Source organism: Dendrobates tinctorius, unplaced genomic scaffold (assembly GCF_039654945.1).
Source record: "Dendrobates tinctorius isolate UK_male_01 unplaced genomic scaffold, ASM3965494v1 ptg000159l, whole genome shotgun sequence".
In the NCBI taxonomy this organism is placed as follows: Eukaryota; Metazoa; Chordata; class Amphibia; order Anura; family Dendrobatidae; genus Dendrobates; species Dendrobates tinctorius.
This window is the reverse complement of record NW_027361826.1, coordinates 15,832,257-15,854,843: the sequence shown is the minus strand read 5'-3', so window position 1 is coordinate 15,854,843 and position 22,587 is coordinate 15,832,257. Positions and strand designations below refer to the sequence as shown.

Sequence of the window (22,587 nt, the reverse complement as noted above, 5' to 3'; positions counted from 1 at the left end):
GCCAGAGGAAGGAAAGTAGACCACTCCTCCTGGTTGTCGGACACAAAGCATCGTAAATACTGTTCAAGATTTTGGTTCATGCGCTCAGTTTGTCCATTAGACTGTGGATGAAACGCCGATGAATGTGACAACTTGATCCCCAACCTTGAGCAAAAAGCTTTCCAAAACCTCGCCACAAATTGCGTACCCCTATCAGATACTATGTCAGACGGTACTCCGTGGAGTCTGACCACCTCCTTCACAAATACCTGAGCCAACGTCTTAGCATTGGGCAAAGAAGACAACGCCACAAAATGCGCCATCTTAGAAAAACGGTCAACCACCACCAGGATGACCGTGTTCCCTGCCGAGGCTGGCAAGTCAGTGATAAAATCCATGGAGATTTCTGTCCATGGCCTATTGGGTACCCCCAGAGGCTGTAGCGTGCCAGCAGGACGGGTTCGGGGTGACTTAGCCCTAGCGCACGTGATGCAAGCTGCCACGTACGAGACCACGTCCTGCCGGATTTTGGGCCACCAGAAACGACGCGATACCAGCTCTAAGGTGCCCTTCACCCCTGGGTGACCAGCCAGTACCGAATCGTGGTGTTCCTTCAACACCTTAGGCCGAAGATGCAGGGGTACAAATGATTTGTTGGCGGGAAGTCCTGGTGGTACCTCCTCTTGGGCCTCGGCAATCTCCGCCTCTACCTCAGTCGTGAGAGCCGAGACCACTACCCCTTTCTGGAGGATGGGTACCGGCTCTTCCCGAGGTTCTCCCCCCGGAAAACACCTAGACAAAGCATCCGCCTTGGTGTTTTTAGCCCCGGGACGGTACGTCACAAGAAAATTGAAACGAGTAAAAAACAATGCCCAGCGAGCCTGCCTAGGAGACAGACGCTTGGCCGACTCCAGGTAGAGCAGATTCTTATGGTCGGTGATAACTGTGACCTGGTGAGCCGCCCCCTCCAAGAAGTGTCGCCATTCCTCAAAAGCCAGCTTGATGGCCAACAACTCCCTGTTGCCGATATCATAATTCCGTTCGGCCGGCGACAACTTCTTGGAGAAGTAGGCGCATGGATGCATCTCGCTCAAGGACGAGCCTTGAGACAGTACTGCCCCCACTCCCACCTCCGACGCATCAACCTCTACCACAAAAGGTTTAGACACGTCTGGTTGCACCAGAATGGGGGCTGAAGCAAAACTATTCTTCAGACGCTCAAATGCACGTATAGCCACCTCAGGCCAGTTCGCCAGATCGGCACCCTTTTTTGTCATGTCCGTGAGCGGTTTGGCGACAGTCGAAAAGTGTTTTATAAATTTCCTATAATAATTCGCAAACCCCAGGAACCGCTGGAGTGCTTTCAGACTCTCCGGCCTCTCCCATTGCAACACCGCTTGCACCTTAGCGGTGTCCATTTTAAAACCAGCTGCGGACACAATATATCCCAAAAAGGGCAACTCCTGGACAAAAAATAAACATTTTTCCAGCTTAGCATAGAGCTGGTTCTTCCGGAGCAACTGTAACACCTGCCTAACATGCTGCAAATGAGTGTCCCGATCGCTAGAATAAATGAGGATATCATCCAGGTATACAATCACAAATCTCCCCAGGACATGAGCAAAGACATCATTAATAAAATGTTGGAAAACGGCAGGCGCGGTGGTCAACCCAAACGGCATAACCAGACTCTCAAAATGACCCTCAGGAGTGTTAAACGCCGTCTTCCACTCATCCCCCTGACGGACCCTTATGAGGTTATACGCCCCCCTGAGGTCCAGCTTGGAAAACCATTTTGCCCCCGCTACCTGGTTGAACAAATCCGGGATCAACGGCATTGGGTAGGGATCACGGATAGTAATCTGGTTTAACTCTCGGAAATCCAGACACGGGCGTAACCCCCCATCTTTCTTCTTAATGAAGAAAAACCCCGCGGCTACAGGCGAGGACGAAGGCCGGATGTGACCTTTGCTCAGACTCTCCGCGATGTAGTCTTTCAGAGCTTGTCTCTCAGGGCCAGAAATATTAAACATCCTGGCCTTAGGTAATTTGGCCCCGGGTTTTAGCCTAATAGCACAGTCATAGGCTCTATGTGGAGGCAGTTCTGAGCAACCCTTCTCAGAGAAAACATCCGCGAAATCCTGCAAAGCCTCCGGCAGGCTGGGCGTCACGGCGGACACACATGTGGCCAAGCAATTGTCTTGGCAGAAACCACTCCATTGTACTATGTCCTGAGTTTTCCAATCAATTACCGGGTTGTGCCTGGACAGCCATGGAAAACCCAGGACCATTTGAGCTGGGAGATTACGGAGGACCCTACATGTAACCGACTCAGAATGTAGGACCCCAATGTGGAGTTTCACCTCTGCCACAAACTCAGTAATCTCCCCTTGAGGGAGGGGAACAGCATTAATGGTCACCACCTGTATGGGGTGAGGAAGTTTTTCAATCTTAAACCCGGCGGTGTGTGCAAACTCCTCATCTATGAGATTGGTGGCGGAACCGCTATCCACAAACACTGATATAGGTAGCTCTCTGCCGGCGACAATAACCTTGGCAGGGAGCATACATTGAGATACCATCATGGAGGATATGCATACGCTCAGTTGGGTCTCCTCCATACCCTCTGAGCTTAACAGTTTTCCGCCGGTGTGACCCTCTTAGGTAGTACCGGGCAAACGTTAACATAATGACCACCTTTACCACAGTAGAAACATGCTCCGGACTTCCGGACTCCCGGAGCGCGAGGCTGAACCTGTGCCACGCCAGCAATCTGCATAGGTTCAGGGGACTCATCTACTTCAACCACACCTGCACCTCTGTTTTCCCCCAGAGGTAGCGTCTCCTGTGCCCCCTGACGAAAACGGCGATCAATACGTATCACCAAACTCATGGCAGACTCCAATGATGCCGGAGTCTCATACATCAGGAGGGCTTGTTTCACCCTCCCTGATACCCCATGAATAAACTGGCTCCGCAGTGCTGGGTCATTCCACTGTGTGTCTACAGCCCAGCGGCGAAATTCCGAACAATAGTCTTCTGCCAAGCGCTCCCCCTGGCGGAGGGCGCGGATTTTAGATTCCGCTAGAGCCAATCGGTCAGGGTCATCGTAAATGAGCCCGAGGGCAGAAAAAACATTATCGACCGAATGAAATGTAGCAGAGTCAGGTGGTAAGGAAAATGCCCATGCTTGGGGGTCACCACTCAGTAATGACAACACCAGCCCTACTCGCTGGGCCTCATTACCTGAGGATATTGGCCGCATGCGGAAGTATAATTTGCAGGCCTCCCGAAATACGACAAATTTGCTGCGATCGCCTGAAAATCGTTCTGGCAGCGGAAACTTCGGCTCTGCACCGATACCTGCAGATGCCGTTTGCACCTTTGCTACTACCAGGCCCTGCTGCTGAACTGCCCCATTCAACTCGGAGACCTGTATGGACAGCGCCGCCAACTGGCGGGTTATGGAATCCATGGGATCCATGGACTCCTGAAAAAATGTGGGCCGATTATAATGTCACGGGGGCTTAGTTCAACTAAGGCTGAAATACCCGGGGCCCCTGTGGTGTCCCTTTACTAGGGGAAACCCTGTCTGACCCTCAACCCAGGGTTTTTGCTGAAGGTGCAAATGCCTGAGCCTCCGACCTTTCCTTATCTCCTGCTCAGCCCTGCACTTAACCCTCCACCCTCCACCCAGTGAGAAGTCACCACCAAAGCTCCCACACAAATAATGACAGACAGGGAGAACTTAAACTGCACTGCGCCGCACACACACAGGAATAAACAGTAATGTGAACAGGGCACAACTAAACACAAATATGGGAAGGAGAAAGGATAACGACGGATCATACGACACCAGATATGAATCTCTCTCTCTTGAACACCTCCACTCCAGACCGGAACCACTTGGTATGAAACACAAGCTATAATCGGCGACGCCCATAGGCCAGCATGACTATTTAAAGACCGTGGGCGTGACTAACCATCCAACCTGGTCTCCAGCAGGATTAACCCCCGAGAGCCTGAAGATCAGGCCGGCGCCACTGAGGCTATAGTGGCTGGAGGTGGAACTACCTCTGCCTGCCGGATGCTGTGGTGTGAACAGCGTCCGACATGACACAGAATTGTGGCAAGGCACAGATCTGGTCAAGGTTACAAAAAAAATTCTGCAGTGCTCAAGGTTCCTAAGAGCAGAGTGGCCTCCATAATCCATAAATGGCGGAGATAGGACATGATGTCGGGGGGGGGGACCAGAGCTGACAGGGGCTGCATGCCGGGACCGGATACAGATAAAGCAGATGGCGCTCACCTTCTTGGAGTATAATCCATCTGGCATGACACTGTAAATACATCAGCAACGATTCCATCTGCCTCAGTTGAGGAGGCATGGTTGTCAAAATGATTGGAAAACTAAAGCAAAACTTGCTGCTGGCCTGCCTTGTAATAAGCTCAGTGACTGTGTTCTACTTGGGTCAACACGCAATGGAGTGCCACCACCGAATAGAGGAGCGCAGTCAGCCTGTCAAAATGGAAAGCCTGAAAGCAACACTAAGAACTGAGCAAAGAGCAAACTCTAGTTTTGCATATAGCAAGGACATGTCATTAATATTTATTGGAGGAGTACCTCACAGTGGAACTACACTAATGCATGCCATGCTCGATGCCCATCCTGAGATTCGATGTGGAGAAGAGACTAGAGTTATTCCACGAATTTTAGCTGTCAAACAGATGTGGGCCCGATCTAGCAAAGAGAATATCCACCTGGATGAGGCTGGTGTTACAGATGAAGTACTAGATGCAGCCATGCAGGCTTTTTTCCTGGAAATAATAGTTAAACATGGATTACCTGCACCGTACTTGTGTAACAAAGACCCATTTGCTTTAAAGTCACTATCTTATTTAGCCAAAATATTTCCCAATGCCAAATTTGTCTTGATGGTAAGAGATGGATGTGTTCTGTGCACTCGATGAGTTCGCGTTAGCTTCGTTAGGCGAAGCTAACGCAAAACGCGCGTTGGGGACTTACGCTTCACAAGGTTGTGTGTTTCTTATTTATATGCACTCTGCACTTTATGGCTAGCGGCCATTCCTACTATATGTTTATTGGCGATGTTAACAAGCTTGGGTCACTGTTGACTGCATTACTTGTTATTTTTTTGCTATACCTAGGTCACATGAGTTACATTTTGGTTACATCTCCATATATTATACTGGTCTATATACACCATACCAATTTAGTGCATCTCCATCAGCTATTGCATGCTATATATATTTTTTCTATGTGGGCACTGGCTCAATATACTGTATGTAGATCTGAGTGTACCTTTTTTGATAATTTTGTAGTGTGAATAATTTTTCTGGGAAACCTTAGTGAAATTTTATGTGTTTTCACTATATGCACTTTATATATATTTCTTCGGCCATCAATGCAGAGTATATATAAGGCTCCATTTCAACCTATTGAGCAGGTCATTATTTTTGCACGGGTATTGTACCGCTATTGTTTTGCACTTGTATATATGTCCCATGCTCTTTTATAGTGCCTACGTGTTATATAGTAGTATATACATATGAACCTTGTGAGTGTATATTGGACATGTATCTCCTTTTAAATTTATTTTATGTTTTTGCTATTTCATATTAATAAAGGCTATTTATTTTATGGCTAAGGCTGTGTGCACACGCTGCGGATTCCGCTGCGTTTCCGCAGCGGTTTTGGCCGCTGCGGACCCGCAGCAGCTTTAGCTGCGGTGTACAGTACCATTCAAATGAATGGTAAAAAAAAAACCGCTGTGCTGACGTTGCGGAAAAATCCGCGCAGATTTGCTGCGGTTTTGAAACCGCAGAAAGAATTGACATGTCAATTCTTTCTGCGGAATCCGCAGCGGGTTCCTATCTCCACCATTGTGGAGATGGTGAATCCGCAGGACCAAACCGCAGGCAAAACCGCAGATAATCCGCAGGTCTTTTGACCTGCGGATTATCTGCGGTTTTTGCAAAATCAGTGCGGATTAATCCGCAGCGGATTCCGCAGCGTCTGCACACACCCTTAAACTTCTTGTGCCTCATTGGATGTTGCATGTGTCAGATAAACAGGTCTCATTTTACAATGTGGACCACAACCCCGGGTAGAAATATGGTGAACAATCGTCCCACCCTAAATCTTCAGCTTCTCACAATAAGACCTTACCCCTATGTGTACTAGAGCATTACTAGAGGTTCATATTGCAGAGGGCATGCACCCATGTGTACACACACACACACACACATATATATATATATTTTTTTTTTTATAAAATTATATGGTAAAATGAATAGCGTTATTCTATAACCTACATCTTGTCCAGCAAAAAAAGACAAGCCGGAAAAAAAGTAAAAAGTTATGACTCTTCCAAGAAAAGGTAGAAGGAACAGTAAACAGATGAAAATTGTCCACTGCTGGAAGAGGTTAAAATCTACTGCGTAGTTATCAACTACATTTGTCTCTTGCTATTACTTTATTCATTGTTGTTTTACATTATCTGTACATTGCGCGAGAACAAAAATACATTTCATCTAGTTTGTACTCTTTACATGAGTTGATTTATGCTTTTCTGTTATAGCTTTGTTGTGCTTCCAGCTGTGTCTCTCTTCATATAGCTGATGCTTTTTCACTACCCACATATCAGCTCTCTATGTTGACCTCTGTCTATCATACCTGCCTGACCCTGCACTGCCTGAACACACTCAACACAGCAGGAGAAAGAATGGGAGTGACAGCCTGTCAAATGTGATCACGGGACTGATGAGAGGGAGGAAAGCAGCAGTTGGACAGGACCCCAGCTGCAAGAATAAACTCATCTGTTGCAGGGCAAGGAGAGATGAGAGCGTTGCTCTCATTAAGTTTTTTTTACTCCATCTCTCAGTTCTCAGAGAGTCTAGCAAATTGATTGTTGTAAGATGCTTTAATATCAGCATAGAATGCTAAACTGGTAAACCTTTTTAGAAATAAAAATAATTTTTCTTCATAGATAGAAATTGTCAAGGTAAGGAGTGTAGGATCATTTTTCCAAATTTATGTGATTGGAAATGAGTTCCAATGGTCAGAACAGCTATCTCTGCTGGTTTTCTCTATCTGAGAGCAGAGATCACAAAGTTAGTGATGAGCGAACATGCTCGCCACTACTCGTTACTCGCCCGAGCATTGCTATACTCGCGGTATTCGGCGAGCACCAAGCATTTCCAGGATTATTCGGCAGGAGCTCGGGTCTCCGCCCTGCAATATTGACGCTTCTTAGAAATCTAATCACCACGCAGGGATTGTCTGCCATGCACTGTAACGCCGCAGCCATCTTTGTTGTGATATTACAGTGATTGGCTGGTCGCACAGCATCACCAGGGGTATTAGAGACCAGATACTGCCCTGCTCATCACAGTCACAACCGGAATTAGACAGTGTAGGGAGAGTTGCTGCTGAGATAGGGACAGATTTGAGCTTTTATTAGTTAGTCTGGGTATACCATTATAGAATCCACAAATACAGCTAAACCAACAGCCCTTCTAGGACTAATTACAGGGTTTATAGATTGGTGTGCTAGGTAGGCAGGGAGTGTAGGTGTGTATATAGATATTATTGCATACATCCAAAGGGTCCATTACTGTCTGCTGCTGACTATTACATATATACCTAGCTCCAGGTATCAGTGGCTCTGAATATATTTTTTTTTTGCACCTCAATCCTGATAATTTTATTCCAAAGCAATCCAGAGCCCTTTTATTGTCTCCATTTGCTTGTTGACACTGCAGACTATGGCCAGATCCTTTTAATACTACAACATGAAAATCCAGCAATTTTAAACGGATTTGTCTGTGCCAGGCCTCCAAACTGAGTGCACAGAAAATTCTGGCATTTTTTCTGGTACTGTAGTATTTTTTGGAGTGTCTTCTAACATTTTTGGACACCATTTTTCTGCCCAAAAATTTTTTAGCTGGCAAAAATATATTTATGTAGCAAAAAAGTTATTTAGTGAGCCCGTAAACTGCGCCAAAGTTCCCAACGCTTATGGGTCCCTACACTAAACTAAATGGCAAATCCTCAAGGTCTCCAAAAATTCAATTTTAAACAGCAGACAAAAAGGCAGCAACACTTACCTGCCCAGATCTAGGAACAAATGCACTGCAGGGTCTGGTCTCGTATGAGGGGTGTTCACTTTGGGATGCATTGAGGGTGTGCTGGCCAGCCCGCCTAATCGAATAGTAGGGGGCGTGACTAATAGGCTGTGAACCTGACACTATGCAGTACCATTATGTGAACAGTGCCCTATGCGGCAATTATTGTGCAATTGTATACTGGGCAGTCACCCCCTCCCGGAATTTGTGGGTGGAGAGTGGCTGTTAATCTGGTATTTTGCACTTGTGTTGCTAACATCTTGCTTTATGGGCTGGCTGCACCCTGCAGTGCATTTGTTCCTAGATCTGGGCAGGTAATTGTTACTGCCTTTTTGTCTGCTGTTTAAAAAAAAAATGATTTAGCTTGACTAAAAATATTTATCTGGCAAAAATATTGATCTGCCTCAAAAATATTTACTTACAGTTTATATATTTAATACTGTGTTTTGTCCACCACACACAGCGCATATCATTGCGCTAAATATTTTACAATTTTAGTCCTCCAAAGAATTTTTTTCGCAGTGTCATAGCCAACTTATTGACACAAGTTTTGTGGCCAAAAAAAAATACATGCCAAATATTGAAGAGTGTGGTATCTCAGTCAAACGCCATATTTATCTGTGGCCTACATATTGTACCATTTCAGGGCTACATTCCCCTGTATTTTCTGTCTTTTGGTACCCTAGAAACATCTCTGGGAGGGGGTTGCGGCAAAAAAGCTTGGTTTTCGCATAGACTAACATTAGGCTCGTTACTCGAGTCGAGTACCCGAGTATTACAATTTGCTCGACATGAACAACGAGCACCCAAGCATTTTAGTGCTCGCTCATCACTAGTCGTTATCTTGCCATTTTATGGTTTTTCATGGCTGTCATACGAAAAGTCTAAAGGTAAGGGGGATTGATTGTGGTAATGGGGGAATTAAAACAGATATAGGCACAATTAGAATGCCAATAGATCAGTCATTTGGGATCCATGGCCCCCAAAGGCTTAACAGAAAAATGAAGCTTTCTCCCGTTTCTTTGAATAATCCATCAACATTAACAATGTCTATTGTATAGGGAATATTCAAGGTTCCTGATATCTCTGTGCTTTGATTTAAATTATGTGTGTTTTTTGTCTGCTTGTAGCTGAAGATTTCTTTTTCTTATGGTTATTCATGAAATTTATGTATGATATGTGTGATATGGGATTCTTCTGTGACAATCATATGAGGACCCCTCTGGTGTCAGGATAAACACTTATGAACACTTCATCTTGAACTCCATATTATTGTTTGATACAGTAATAATAGTGTTGTTCATGTACTCTTGTATATATAGTTGTTTATATTATTTGCACATGTGCACTATAATTATATGTTTTTTTGAAATGCTGCACTTTATAATACTATACTATAACAGTAAAGTCCGGGCCCCCCCTCTTGTGCTTCTGCTCTCTGGGTCCCTCACAATAGTGAGGGCAGTAATGCTCTGATGGCGGTCCTGTCCATGCATAAAAGTATAAAATAAAGACTCAGACACATCACGGAAAGTTTAAATAGTGGGAAGTTTATTATATGTTTTATTATATATTATTTATTATATTATATTTATACATTGTGTATGTATATACATATCATTATATATTTATTATATTCAATTATATTATAATTATTTATTATATGCTGGTTACCTTCCATCACACACAAAGAGCACACAGCAGCACTTAGGACAGGAAAAAACCCCAGTGGTGGAAACCTGTAGGAAAACCATGGCTGCTGTACTACTGCCCTTCCTCTGTGTCTAGTATATAGTGTACCTATGAGTACAGTATATGGGGTGTCTGTATGTTGCCTATGTACAGTGGGATGGGCTTTTTCTGTGTGTGACTATTAAGCATAGTAGCATAGTAACATAGAATTTAAGGTTGAAGGGAGACTTTAAGTCCATCAAGTTCAACCTATAGTCTAACATGTTGATCCAGAGGAAGGCAAAAAAAACCCATGCGGCAAACAGCGCCGCATTGGGGAAAAAAACTTCTTCCTGACTCCACATACGGCAATCAGATTAGTTCCCTGGATCAACACCCTATCAAGGAATCTACAGTGCTGTGCAAATTAATTGGGACAAAGCATTTTTTTAAGTAAAATCGTAAGTTGGTTACCAGTCAGTGATTCAACCAGTTTTAACTGCTTTGAACAGGTGTGTTAGGCGTCAGATTTCTGGCTCTGCACAGCAGGAATCCAGAGCCATACATTCAGCGGTCTCCCATTCCGCTCCGACCACTCAGGGCCCTGCTCGGCAATCACGGCAAGCCAGGCGTGCTGCTCAGACTTGTTCTGTGAGCCTGGATGTTGCTGCCACCTCCGGTGCAGCAATAGTAGCGCAACCTGTTCAGCAGGGAGCCGCTCCAGAGGCTAAGTCCTCGTGCCATGCTACTGGGCATGCCCGCAACTTGACCTCTAACTGGAGAGCAGGGGTCACATGCTCAGGTCCTGCGTCGGATCTGATTGGTCCTTCCCAAAGTACTGGAAGGTCCCGGAAGCGCATGGCTATAAAAAGCTTGCATGGCGGCTCGGCCATGCGCTAGTGTAGCATATTATGCTGTGTGTGTATGGTGATGGATGCATGGACTTGTGACTGACTTATTAAGAAACCCCTTCCCTCTGATAATACGAATGGTGACAGAGTGTTGGTTAGTCAGCGCCAGATTGTGGCAAGCTACATGCCACTGTGCCTCCTGCACTACACACTAGCGTCCGACGGTGTCCGGCCTTCCGGCGCCGTCGTGCAGCGGCTATAGTTACTGCCGTGCTGCAGTAGCAGCGTCCATTGGCGGTTGCGGCTGCAACGCCACTCGCTGGTCATCCTGTGAGGCTAACAGGGACAGCATCCTTACATTCTTTATTGTAAGGCGACTCTGTGTCTTAACAGAGCCGCTCTTAGCGTTCGGGTGACGTTAACCCGAGCGCAGTACTTTACCTTTTGGTGCATCTGCCATTGTCCAGCAGCGGTCTTACCATCTACCGCACGGTGGACCCCGGGCGGCGAACGCAACTCTTATTATTTATATCTGATGTTTTCTGCCGACCCTAACAAGGTGTGAGTGCCTGTTCAAAGCAGTTAAAACTGGTTTGAATCACTGACTGGTAGCCAACTTACGATTTTACTTAAAAAAATGCTTTGTCCCAATTAATTTGCACAGCACTGTAGTGTATATACCCTGTAACATTATACTTTCAAGAAAGGCATCCAGACCCTTCTTAAATTTTAGTAGTGAATCACTCATTACAACATCATAAGGCAGAGAGTTCCATAGTCTCACTGCTCTTACAGTAAAGAATCCGCGTCTGTGATTAGGATTAAACCTTCTTTACTCCAGACGTAGAGGATGTCCCCTTGTCTGCGTCACAGGTCTAGGAGTAAAAAGATCATTAGAAAGGTCTTTGTACTGTCCCCGCATATATTTATACATTGTAATAAAATCACCCCTAAGCCTTCGATTTTCCAGACTAAATAACCCCAAGTGTAATAACCTGTCTTCGTATTGCAGACCCCCCAGTTCCCTAATAACCTTGGTTGCTCTTCTCTGCATCCGCTCTAGTTCAGCTATGTCTTTCTTATACACCATACCTGCATACTTCTCTACTTTCTTCAGTTCTTCATCCTTCATATCTTGTAGCTGTTCTTCTAAGACCGGCAGCCATGTTCCCCTTCCAGCCATGTTCTTCTCCTTGTAGGTCCTGCAGCTCTGTTTCCAGGCATTAGATATTCACATCTTCCTCCTTCTTGCATGGGTTGATGTTACAGAGAGAGCAGGGTAGGGCATTAGTCCTCCTGAACCAACGGATTGCCCAGCTGTGATGGATATTCCTCTCTCTCTTCCATGCCCAGTGGTCAGGGTCTTGTGCCATGATCTAGAATAAAATAAGTGATTATACTCAGAGTGAAAAGGGCATATGCCACCATTAATCATAATCCAATTTGCATATATTTTAGGCCTGATGATACTGGTGTGATGACTGAAAATCCATGGCAGAATGACTTTATAATCACTTATTAAATTTTTCTTGCTTGACATTAAAACAAACATTTCATGAGTCCAGCTATGGCTGCACTCATAAAATGCTCTGCCTAATATCAGGATTACACGACCATTTTGACGTGGCTTTTCAGAGTAAGTACAAGCGCCTCATCAGGTCTAAGGGATTTATGTAAGCATACTGTTTATATTGTGATATCTATTTACTAATCAGCTTTATAATATTGTTTCTATTGCTAACCAGATCACAAGTGTCCCGATCCACCCAAGCCCAAAATCTCATCCTGGTGAGCAGAACATTGCGGAATTGTAGCAGTCGGTCCTTCTTCATCCTCCACGTCCATCCAGGACCCCAGCGGTAGATCTCCTGTTGATAGGGCACATCTTCTTCCTCAAACTGGTTGGCTAAAAACGTTGGAGGGAAGAGAAATGAAACCAAATAAATTACTATTGTAATAGTTCCACTTCAGCAGGGTCGGACTCGGGTGTCTGGGGCCCACCAGGGGAATAGACTCTAGGGGCCCACCCTACAGGTATATGCAAATATCTGTCAGTCGTTTAGCCATAGTGGAGCATCGGCTGTAAAACACAGGCGGCTCCTGCACATCTACTGTGCGCCCCCATAACTGGATGTATAATTACGGTAGTTTACATTAATGGGATTCTTTGGTTAAAACAAGTTATATCACCAATCCATGGGTGGACTCCACAGGATAGGTGATCGCTTAGGTCCAACCAATAGAAACTGCATCGATTGAAAGAATGAGGAGGTTTTATCGTTGATAGAACACTTATCCTCATTTTAAAATGGAACGGCAGGTGGGATGTCTGACCGCAGCTCCATTCATTCTCTTTGGGGCTTCTAGAAAAAAACAAGTGCAGCCACGGAGGGAATTAATGGATCATTGGTCAAGTCGGACATGCCACTCCAGTCTAATGGGATGAAACATTCCACACATTTGATGAATGGGTCCAAGTAGGCAGACCCCAACCAATCAATACGTTATCACTTATCCTGTAGAGAGGTGATTACTTTTTTTCACAGGCGAACCCCTGTAACTATATCTCTGACGCTGTGATCCAAGTATTTAATCTCTAATGGAAATAAAGTATCTTCGCCTAAGTAATATCAGAGAGAACAAATGACTTCCATACACAACACAAACCCCTATACCAAGACCAATAATACCACATACAGGGAACAAATACAACCACACCATGACCAGACCACAATGACCGTTTCACACTGCATACAAGGAACAAATCCTGCCAGACCATGAACAGACCACATAGTGACCAACTAATACCACAATCAAGGGAAAAATACAGCCACACCATGACTATACCACATATTACCACCACATAGTGACTGCATAATATGACATATTACCAGCATATACGGACAAAATAATACCACATACAAGGAGAAATACTGCCACACTGTGACCAGACCACAAATTACCACCACATAGTGACCGAATACTACAATACTGATCATGAATTCAAACTACAATACTAACAACACTTATTACCACCAGTAACATTATACACAGTACCTCTGTGTATAGTGTCAGTGTACAGGTAATACAGGGATCACCAGTGATATTATACACAGGAGCTCTGTATATACTGTCAGTGTACAGGTAATACAGTGATCACCAGTGACATTACACGCAAGCTCTGTATATAGTGTGAGTGTACAGATAATACAATGATCACTGGAGACATTATATACAGGAGCTCTGTATATAGTGTCAGTGTACAGGTAATACAGTGATCACCAGTGACATTATACACATGAGCTCTGTACACAGTATACAGTATATAGTGTAAGTGTACAAGTAACACACTGACTCGCCTGTGATGTCTGTAGTTGGAAGTCTTTCATCTTCATCCAGTGCAGACCACCATCACTTGTTCCAGCAAGGACTCATCTCTGCAGAAAATAACCCAGTTATCTATAGTGATCACTTCCAGAGCACATTCCCCACTATTTTCCTCGACTTCTACACTAAGTCAGATGAAGAATTTATTTAATGTCCCCATCCTGGACCCCAATGTCCAGTTATAATGTCTTCATCCAGGGCCCCCATGTCCACTTTTATAACGTCACCTCCCTCGGCCCCTATGTCCGACCCTATGGCCACAACCTTGCCCAATCACAGAGGGGGGATTCTTCTCACCTTCTTGCGCTTCCCGGCATCCTCTTGTGGCTTCATATTTGGAGTGGTCATTAAAATGGCTGCCGACTGCCGCTGCGACAGGGCGCTCTGCTCTGTGACAGGCCGCGCGCTGACATCACATAGCAGTAACATTGAAAGGCCGCCGGCTTATCAAAGGTTGCAGGAGTAGTTTAACAAAACTGCTATGTGACATCAATGCATGGCCTGTCACAGAGCAAAGCGCCCTCTCACAGTTGCAGCCGGCATTCATCTTGATGTGCGTTGCCGCCAGGGTCTGCTCCAGGTTTTCATGGACCTCTGATGAAAGAGTATCAGTGGGTCTCTTTAACACATGCCAGGATCCTGATGCATAGATAAAAAATACAGGTATAGTACAATATATGGGCACCACATAGTCCTCCGCACAGTATTATGGGCACCTCGTAGTCCTCCATACAGTATTATGGGCACCACATAGTCCGCCATACAGTATTATGGGCACCACATAGTCCACCATACAGTATTATAGGCACCACATAGTCCGCCATACAGTATTATGGACACCACAGAGTCCGCCATACAGTTTTATGGGCACCACATAGTCCGCCATACAGTATTATGGGCACCACATAGTCCGCCATACAGTATTATGGGCACCACATAGTCCGCCATACAGTATTATGGGCACCACATAGTCCGCCATACAGTATTATGGGCACCACATAGTCCGTCATACAGTATTATGGGCCACATAAAATGCTGATTCATACAGTAAATCTTGGGCCCCATGCAATGCTCCTCCACAGTATTATGGGCCCTCTGCTCCTCCATACAGTATATTATTGGCTCCCATGCTCCTCCATACAGTATATTATGGGCCCCCATGCTCCTCCATACAGTATATTATGGGACCCCATGCTCCTCCACACAATATTATGGGCACTCTGCTTCTCCACACAGTATTATGGGCCTCCAAGCTCCTTCATACAGTATATTATGGGCCCCATGCTCCTCCATAAAGTATTATGGGTCCCGTCTCCTCCATACAGTAATTATGGGCCCTCATGCTCCTCTATACAGTATATTATGGGACCCCATGCTCCTCCACACAGTATTATGGGCCCCCATGCTCCTCCACACAGTATTATGGGCCTCCAAGCTCCTCCATGCAGTATTTTATAGGCCACATGCTCCTCCATAAAGTATTATGGGTCCCCTGCTCCTCAATACAGTATATTAGGGGCCCCCATGGTCCTCCATACAGTATATTATGGTCCCCCATGCTCCTCCATACAGTATATTATGGCCCCCATGCACCTCCATGCAGTATATTATGGGTCCCCTGCTCCTCCATAAAGTATATTATGGCCCCCATGCACCTCCATACAGTATATTATGGGCCCTCTGCTCCTCCATACAGTATATTATGGGCCCCCATGCACCTCCATACAGTATATTATGGGCCCCATGCTCCATACAGTATATTATGGCCCCCCATGCACCTCCATACAGTATATGATGGGCCCCCATGCACTTTCATACAGTATATCATGGCTCCCATGCGCCTCCATACAGTATATTATGGGCCCAAATGCACCTCCATACAGTATATTATGGCCCCCATGCTCCACCATACAGTATATTATGGCTCCCATGCACCTCCATACAGTATATTATGGGCCCAAATGCACCTCCATACAGTATATTATGGCCCCCATGCTCCACCATACAGTATATTATGGCTCCCACGCAACCTCCATACAGTATATTATGGCCCCCATGCACCTCCATACAGTATATTATGGGCCCTCATGCACCTCCATACAGTATATTATGGCCCCCTGCTCCTCCATACAGTATATTTTGGCCCCCATGCACCTCCATACAGTATATTATGGGCCCCCTGCTCCTCCATACAGTATATTATGGGTCCCCTGCTCCTCCATACAGTATATTATGGGCCCCCTGCTCTGCTCCATACATTATATTATGGGCCCCCATGCTCCTCCATACAGTATATTATGGGCCCCCTGTTCTGCTCCTCCATACAGTATATTATGGCCCCCTGCTCCTCCATACAGTATATTATGGGCCCCCTGCTCCTCCATACAGTACATTATGGCCCCCATGCACCTCCATACAGTATATTATGGGCCCCCTGCTCCTCCATACAGTATATTATGGGTCCCCTGCTCCTCCATACAGTATATTATGGGCCCCTGCTCCTCCATACAGTATATTATGGGCCCCCTGCTCTGCTTCTCCATACATTATATTATGGGCCCCCATGCTCCTCCATACAGTATATTATGGGCCCCCTGCTCTGCTCCTCCATACAGTATACTATGGGCCCCACCACCACCATACAGCTGAGGACACTGGACGCAGCACAGACCCTGACTCTCCCCTTCCCCTACTATTTTCTACTCACCGGACCAGAGGGCTGTGTACACACTGAGGCACAGAGGGAGCGGGAGCAGCAGGGTGAGCACTACAGAGTGCGGTGGGCCGGCGGCATCCTCTTGTCTGCGTGCTGGTGCTGCTATTAGCCAGGCAGCAGCCAGCTACAGAAGAAGAAACACCGCCCATCAAGAACAGGCCACGGCGCCGCTGTTGTGTCTGCTCTGCAGCAGCAAGGTCACGCGGCGGCCAGGGTGAGAGCGGTGAGTGTCAAGAGCCGGAGGCGGAGCCAGCCAGGAGGTCGCCGCCCGACCGTGCGCATCGCAAAGGTATGTGCACGCGCACGGCGCGTCCCTGCAGCTCTTAAAGGGCAAAAACATTTAAAGGGCCAGCAAATTTAATAGGGCCCACCGGGCATTTACCCGATACCCTGCCAGGCCAGACCGAGCCTGCACTTCAGAAGAAAATACAAACAACAACAAATGCAATTATCATGTATTTAGCCGAGTGGTAGAAAAGATATTTTGGTTTTACAATAAAATAAAACAATGTTATTTATAGACATGAATGTTTAATAATAAAAGAGAGGGTCTTAGCAACAAGACAGTTTTAAAACATAACGTTTACTAAGGCATGTTAAAAGCTACCTCAAACAAAGGGAAACGTATGATAAGAACACTAGTTGCTAAAAAACCCACTGCAGAGAGACCATCATCAAGAATAGTCTTTAATTCAGCAGTTCTGGTTGTAGTAGGATTAGTGGTGAAAATGTCATAGCTATCTCGATTACTTAAAAGAGTTTCACATATCTCATGATATTGTGCTACGTCCAGGACAACCACATTGCCACCCTTATCCGAGGGTTTAACCCCTTTCTGACATCAGACGTACTATCTCGTCCATGGAACCCGGGCCCCTATGCCCATGGACGGGATAGTACATCTACCGCGATCAGCGGCGCCCACGTGGTGAGCGCCGCTGATCGCTGCCGGGTGTCAGCTGATTATCACAGCTGACACCCAGCACAATGTGTCAGGAGCGGTCACGGACCGCCCCCGACACGTTAACCCCTTGCACACCGCGATCAAACACGATCACGGTGTACCGGGGGTTAAAGGGAAGCATCGGCAGGGAGGGGGCTCCCTCTGTGCTTCCCTGAGCCCCCCACGGCAGCGCAATGTGCAGCGCTGCTGCGGGGGGCTCCTTTCCTGCAGGCCCCCGAATCCAAGATGGCGACGGGGGCCTTCGGGGGCCTGCAGGAAGCTAGCTTCCTCAGTGCCTGCAAAGCGCAGGCATGAGAAAGCCTTCGGCACTGCCTGTGACAGATCGCTGATCTGTCACAGTGATCTGTGATGTGACAGATCAGCGATCTATCACAGGACAGTGATGTCCCACCTGGGACTATTTAATAAAGTTAAAAAAAAAATTAAAAAAGTGTTAAAATAATTTAAAAAAAATCGCCAAACAAATTAGAAAAAAAAAAAAATATTCCCCCAAATAAATCCATTTTTTGGAAATCAAAAAAAAAAACAATAAAAGTACACATATTAGGTATCGCCGCGTCCGTAACGACCCGCCCTATAAAACTGTCCCATTAGTAAACCCCTTTAGCAAACCCCTTAAAAAATAAAATTAAAAAACGAAGCAAAAAATAATGATTTATTATCATACCGCCAAACAAAAAGTGTAATAACGCGCGATCAAAAAGACGCAGATAAATATCCATGGTACTGCTGAAAACGTCATCTTGTCCCGTAAAAAACGAGCCACCACACAGCATAATCAGCAAACAAATAAAAAAGTTATAGCTCGCAGAATAAAGCGATGCAAAAATAATTATTTTTATATAAAATAGTTTTCATTGCATAAAACCGACAAAACATAAAAAAACGACCTAAATGAGGTATCGCTGTAACCGTACTGACCCGAAGAATAAAACCGCTTTATCAATTTTACCGCACGCGGAACGGTGTAAACGCACTCTCCCAAAAGAAATTCATGAAACGCTGGTTTTTGTTCATTCTGCGTCCCAAAAATCGGAATAAAAAGCGATCAAAAAATGTCACGTGCCCGAAAATGGTACCAATAAAAACGTCAACTCGTCCCACAAAAAATAAGATCTCAAATGACTCAGTGGGTCAAAATACGGAAAAATTATAGCTCTCAATAAGTGGTGATGCAAAAACTATTTTTACAATAAAAAGCGTCTTTTAGCGTGCGACAGCTGCCAAACATAAAAACTGCCATAAATAGTAAATCAAACCCCCCGTTATCACCCCCTTAGTTAGGGAAAAATAATAAAATTAAAAAAATGTATTTATTTCCATTTTTCCATTAGGGTTAGGGCTAGGGTTAGGGTTAGGGCTAGGGTTAGGGTTAGGGCTAGGGTTAGGGTTAGGGCTAGGGTTAGGGTTAGGGTTAGGGCTGAGATTAGGGTTAGGGGTGTGTTGGGGTTCGGGTTGAAGTTAGAATTGGGGGTTTCCACTGTTTGGGCACATCAGGGGCTCTCCAAATGCAACATTGCGTCTGATCTCAATTCCAGCCAATTCTGAGTTGAAAAAGTCAAATGGTGCTCCTTCCCTTCCAAGCTCTGCCATGCGCCCAAACAGTGTTTTACCCCCACATGTAGGGTATCAGCCTACTCAGGACAAATTGCAAAACAATTTTTGGGGTCCAATTTCTCCTGTTACCCTTAGGAAAATAAAAAATTGGGGGCAAAAATATCATTTTTGTGGAAAAAAATGATTTTTTCATTTTCACGTCCGAGCGTTATAAACTTCTGTGAAGCACTTGGGGGTTCAAAGTGCTCACCACACATCTAGATAAGTTCCATGGGGGGTCTAGTGTCCAAAATGGGGTCACTTGTGGGGAGTTTCAATAGTTTAGGTACATCAGGGGCTCTCCAAACGCACATGACACCCGCAGACCATTCCATCAAAGTCTGCATTCCAAAACGTCACTGCTTCCCTTCCGAGCCCCGACGTGTATCCATACAGTAGTTTTCTCCCACATATGGGGTGTCAGCGTACTCATGACAAATTGGACAACAACTTTTGGGGTCCAATTTCTCCTGTTACCCTTGGGAAAATGAAAAAATTGGGGACTAATTGATCATGTTTGTGTAAGCATCGTTCCTATTCTGCTGTGTTCCGGACTTTGCCCTTACTGTTGCCCTTAAGCCTGGCTTCGTTCGGCCATACTGGTTCCTGTGACATCACCGCCTGTTGGTCCCGCCCGCCGGGTTTAAATAGCTTTCCTGGACGTGACTACCTTGCTTGTATATCTCGTCCTGTACCTGATCTGCTAGCTGGGAGTTGCACGCTGTGCTACCTCCTTCCTTCCTGCTGAATCCACCTGGATTACCTGCTGCCTAACTGCCGCTGCCTGGACCTTCTGACGGGGTCGGCCTGAAGGCTCCTTCCAGCCCTGCCTCCACCGCTCACCGCTACTACAGCACTCACGGTATGCGCTGAAGATCTTGACTGCTGTGTGCGTTCCACCTGAGAGACTATCCCTGCTACCTTTGCACATCCAGTATCAATTACCTAGTGACTTTCTCTGCCACTGCACTGTGCCCGAAGATTCCCCTCCCGCAAGGGAGAGGGCTAAGTGACTGTCCTTGCCTGCATTCTTCAGACTGTGTCTGCTTACATCTACACAGTGCCGGTGTACAACTTGCTATCTACTGGACTGAGTTCTGCTGCTGTTACCACTGCTGTCATTATCTGGCTCCGCCAGCACCTGTGCTGTTCTGTGCTGCTTGTTTAATACAAACTACTTTCACGTATACCTGTGTCTGTGACTCTATCATCTAGCCACTGTCTTCATAGAAACCTACTATACATCATTACAGTTTGTGGAAAAAATACGATTTTTTTATTTTCATGCCCGGGCATTATAAACTTCTGTGAAGCCCTTGGGGGTTCAAAGTGCTCACCACACATCTAGATAAGTTCCTTAGGGGGTCTCGTTTCCAAAATGGGGTCATTTGTGGGGGGTTTCCACTGTTTAGGTACATTAGGGGCTCTCCAAAGGCAACATGACACCCAAAGAACATTCCCTCAAAGTCTGCACTCCAAAACGTCACTGCTTCCCTTCCGAGCCCTGACGTGTGTCCATACAGTAGTTTTCTCCCACATATGGGGTGTCAGCGTACTCAGGAAAATTGGACAACAACTTTTGGGGTTCAATTTCTCCTGTTACCCTTGGGAAAATAAAAAAAATTGGGGACTACTTGATCATGTTTGTGGAAAAAATACGATTTTTTTATTTTCATGCCCTGGCATTATAAACTTCTGTGAAGCCCTTGGGGGTTCAAAGTGCTCACCTCACATCTAGATAAGTTCCTTAGGGGGTCTAGTTTTCAAAATGGGGTAATTTGTGGGGGGTTTCCACTGTTTAGGTACATTAGGGGCTCTCCAAAGGCAACATGACACCCGCAGACCATTCCATCAATGTCTGCATTCCAAAACGTCACTACTTCCCTTCCGAGCCACCGACGTGCATCCATACAGTAGTTTTCTCCCACATATGGGGTGTCAGCGTACTCAGGACAAATCGGACAACAACTTTTGGGGTTCAATTTCTCCTGTTACCCTTGGGAAAATAAAAAAATTGGGGACTAATTGATCATGTTTGTGGAAAAAATACGATTTTTTTATTTTCATGCCCTGGCATTATAAACTTCTGTGAAGCCCTTGGGGGTTCAAAGTGCTCACCTCACATCTAGATAAGTTCCTTAGGGGGTCTAGTTTTCAAAATGGGGTAATTTGTGGGGGGTTTCCACTGTTTAGGTACATTAGGGGCTCTCCAAAGGCAACATGACACCCGCAGACCATTCCATCAATGTCTGCATTCCAAAACGTCACTACTTCCCTTCCGAGCCCTGACGTGTGTCCATACAGTAGTTTTCTCCCACATATGGGGTGTCAGCGTACTCAGGACAAATCGGACAACAACTTTTGGGGTCCAATTTCTCCTGTTACCCTTGGGAAAATAAAAAAATGGTGACTAAAAGATCATGTTTGTGGAAAAAATACAAATTTTTTATTTTCACGCCCGGGCGTTATAAACTTCTGTGAAGCACTGGGGGGTTCAAATTGCTCACCACACATCTAGATAAGTTCCTTGGGGGGTCTAGTTTACAAAATGGTGTCATTTGTGGGGGGTTTCCACTGTTTAGGTACATCAGGGGTTTTCCAATCGCGACATGGTGTCCGATCTCAATTCCAGCCAAAAACGTCAAATGGCGCTGCTTCCCTTCCGAGCTCTGCCATGCTCCCAAATAGTGGTTTACCCCCACATGTGGGGTATCAGCGTACTCAGGACAAATTGCACAATAACTTTTAGGGTGCTGTTACCCTTGGAAAAATAAGAATTGAGGGTGAAAAGATCATTTTTGTGGAAAAAATATGATTTTTTAATTGTACGGCTTTATGTTATAAACTTCTGTGAAGCCCTTGGGGGTTCAAAGTTCTCACCACACATCTAGATAAGTTCCTTAGGGGGTCTAGTTTCCAAAATGGTGTCATTTGTGGGGGGTTTCCACTGTTTTGGTACATCAGGGGTTTTCCAATCGCGACATGATGTCTGATCTCAATTCCAGCCAAAAACGTCAAATGGCACTACTTCCCTTCCGAGCTCTGCCATGCGCCCAAATAGTGGTTTACCCCCACATGTGGGGTATCAGCGTACTCAGGACAAATTGCACAATAACTTTTAGGGTCCTGTTACCCTTGGGAAAATAAAAATTGGGGTGAAAAGATCATTTTTGTGGAAAAAAATATGATTTTTAATTGTACCGCTGTACGTTATAAACTTCTGTAAAGCCCTTGTTTGTTCAAAGTTCTCACCACATATCTAGATAAGTTCCTTG

The 22,587-nt window shown here is 45.5% G+C and overlaps 1 protein-coding gene across 1 annotated transcript; it reads left to right on the top strand.

Annotated features, from left to right (window-relative positions):
• Positions 1 to 4,258: 4,258 nt before the first annotated feature.
• LOC141052234 (protein-tyrosine sulfotransferase 1-like) lies at positions 4,259 to 4,950 on the top strand. The gene has a single exon (XM_073549423.1). The coding sequence runs from the start codon at positions 4,366 to 4,368 to the stop codon at positions 4,948 to 4,950; it is 585 nt and encodes a 194-aa protein (XP_073405524.1). The 5' UTR covers positions 4,259 to 4,365.
• Positions 4,951 to 22,587: the final 17,637 nt, after the last annotated feature.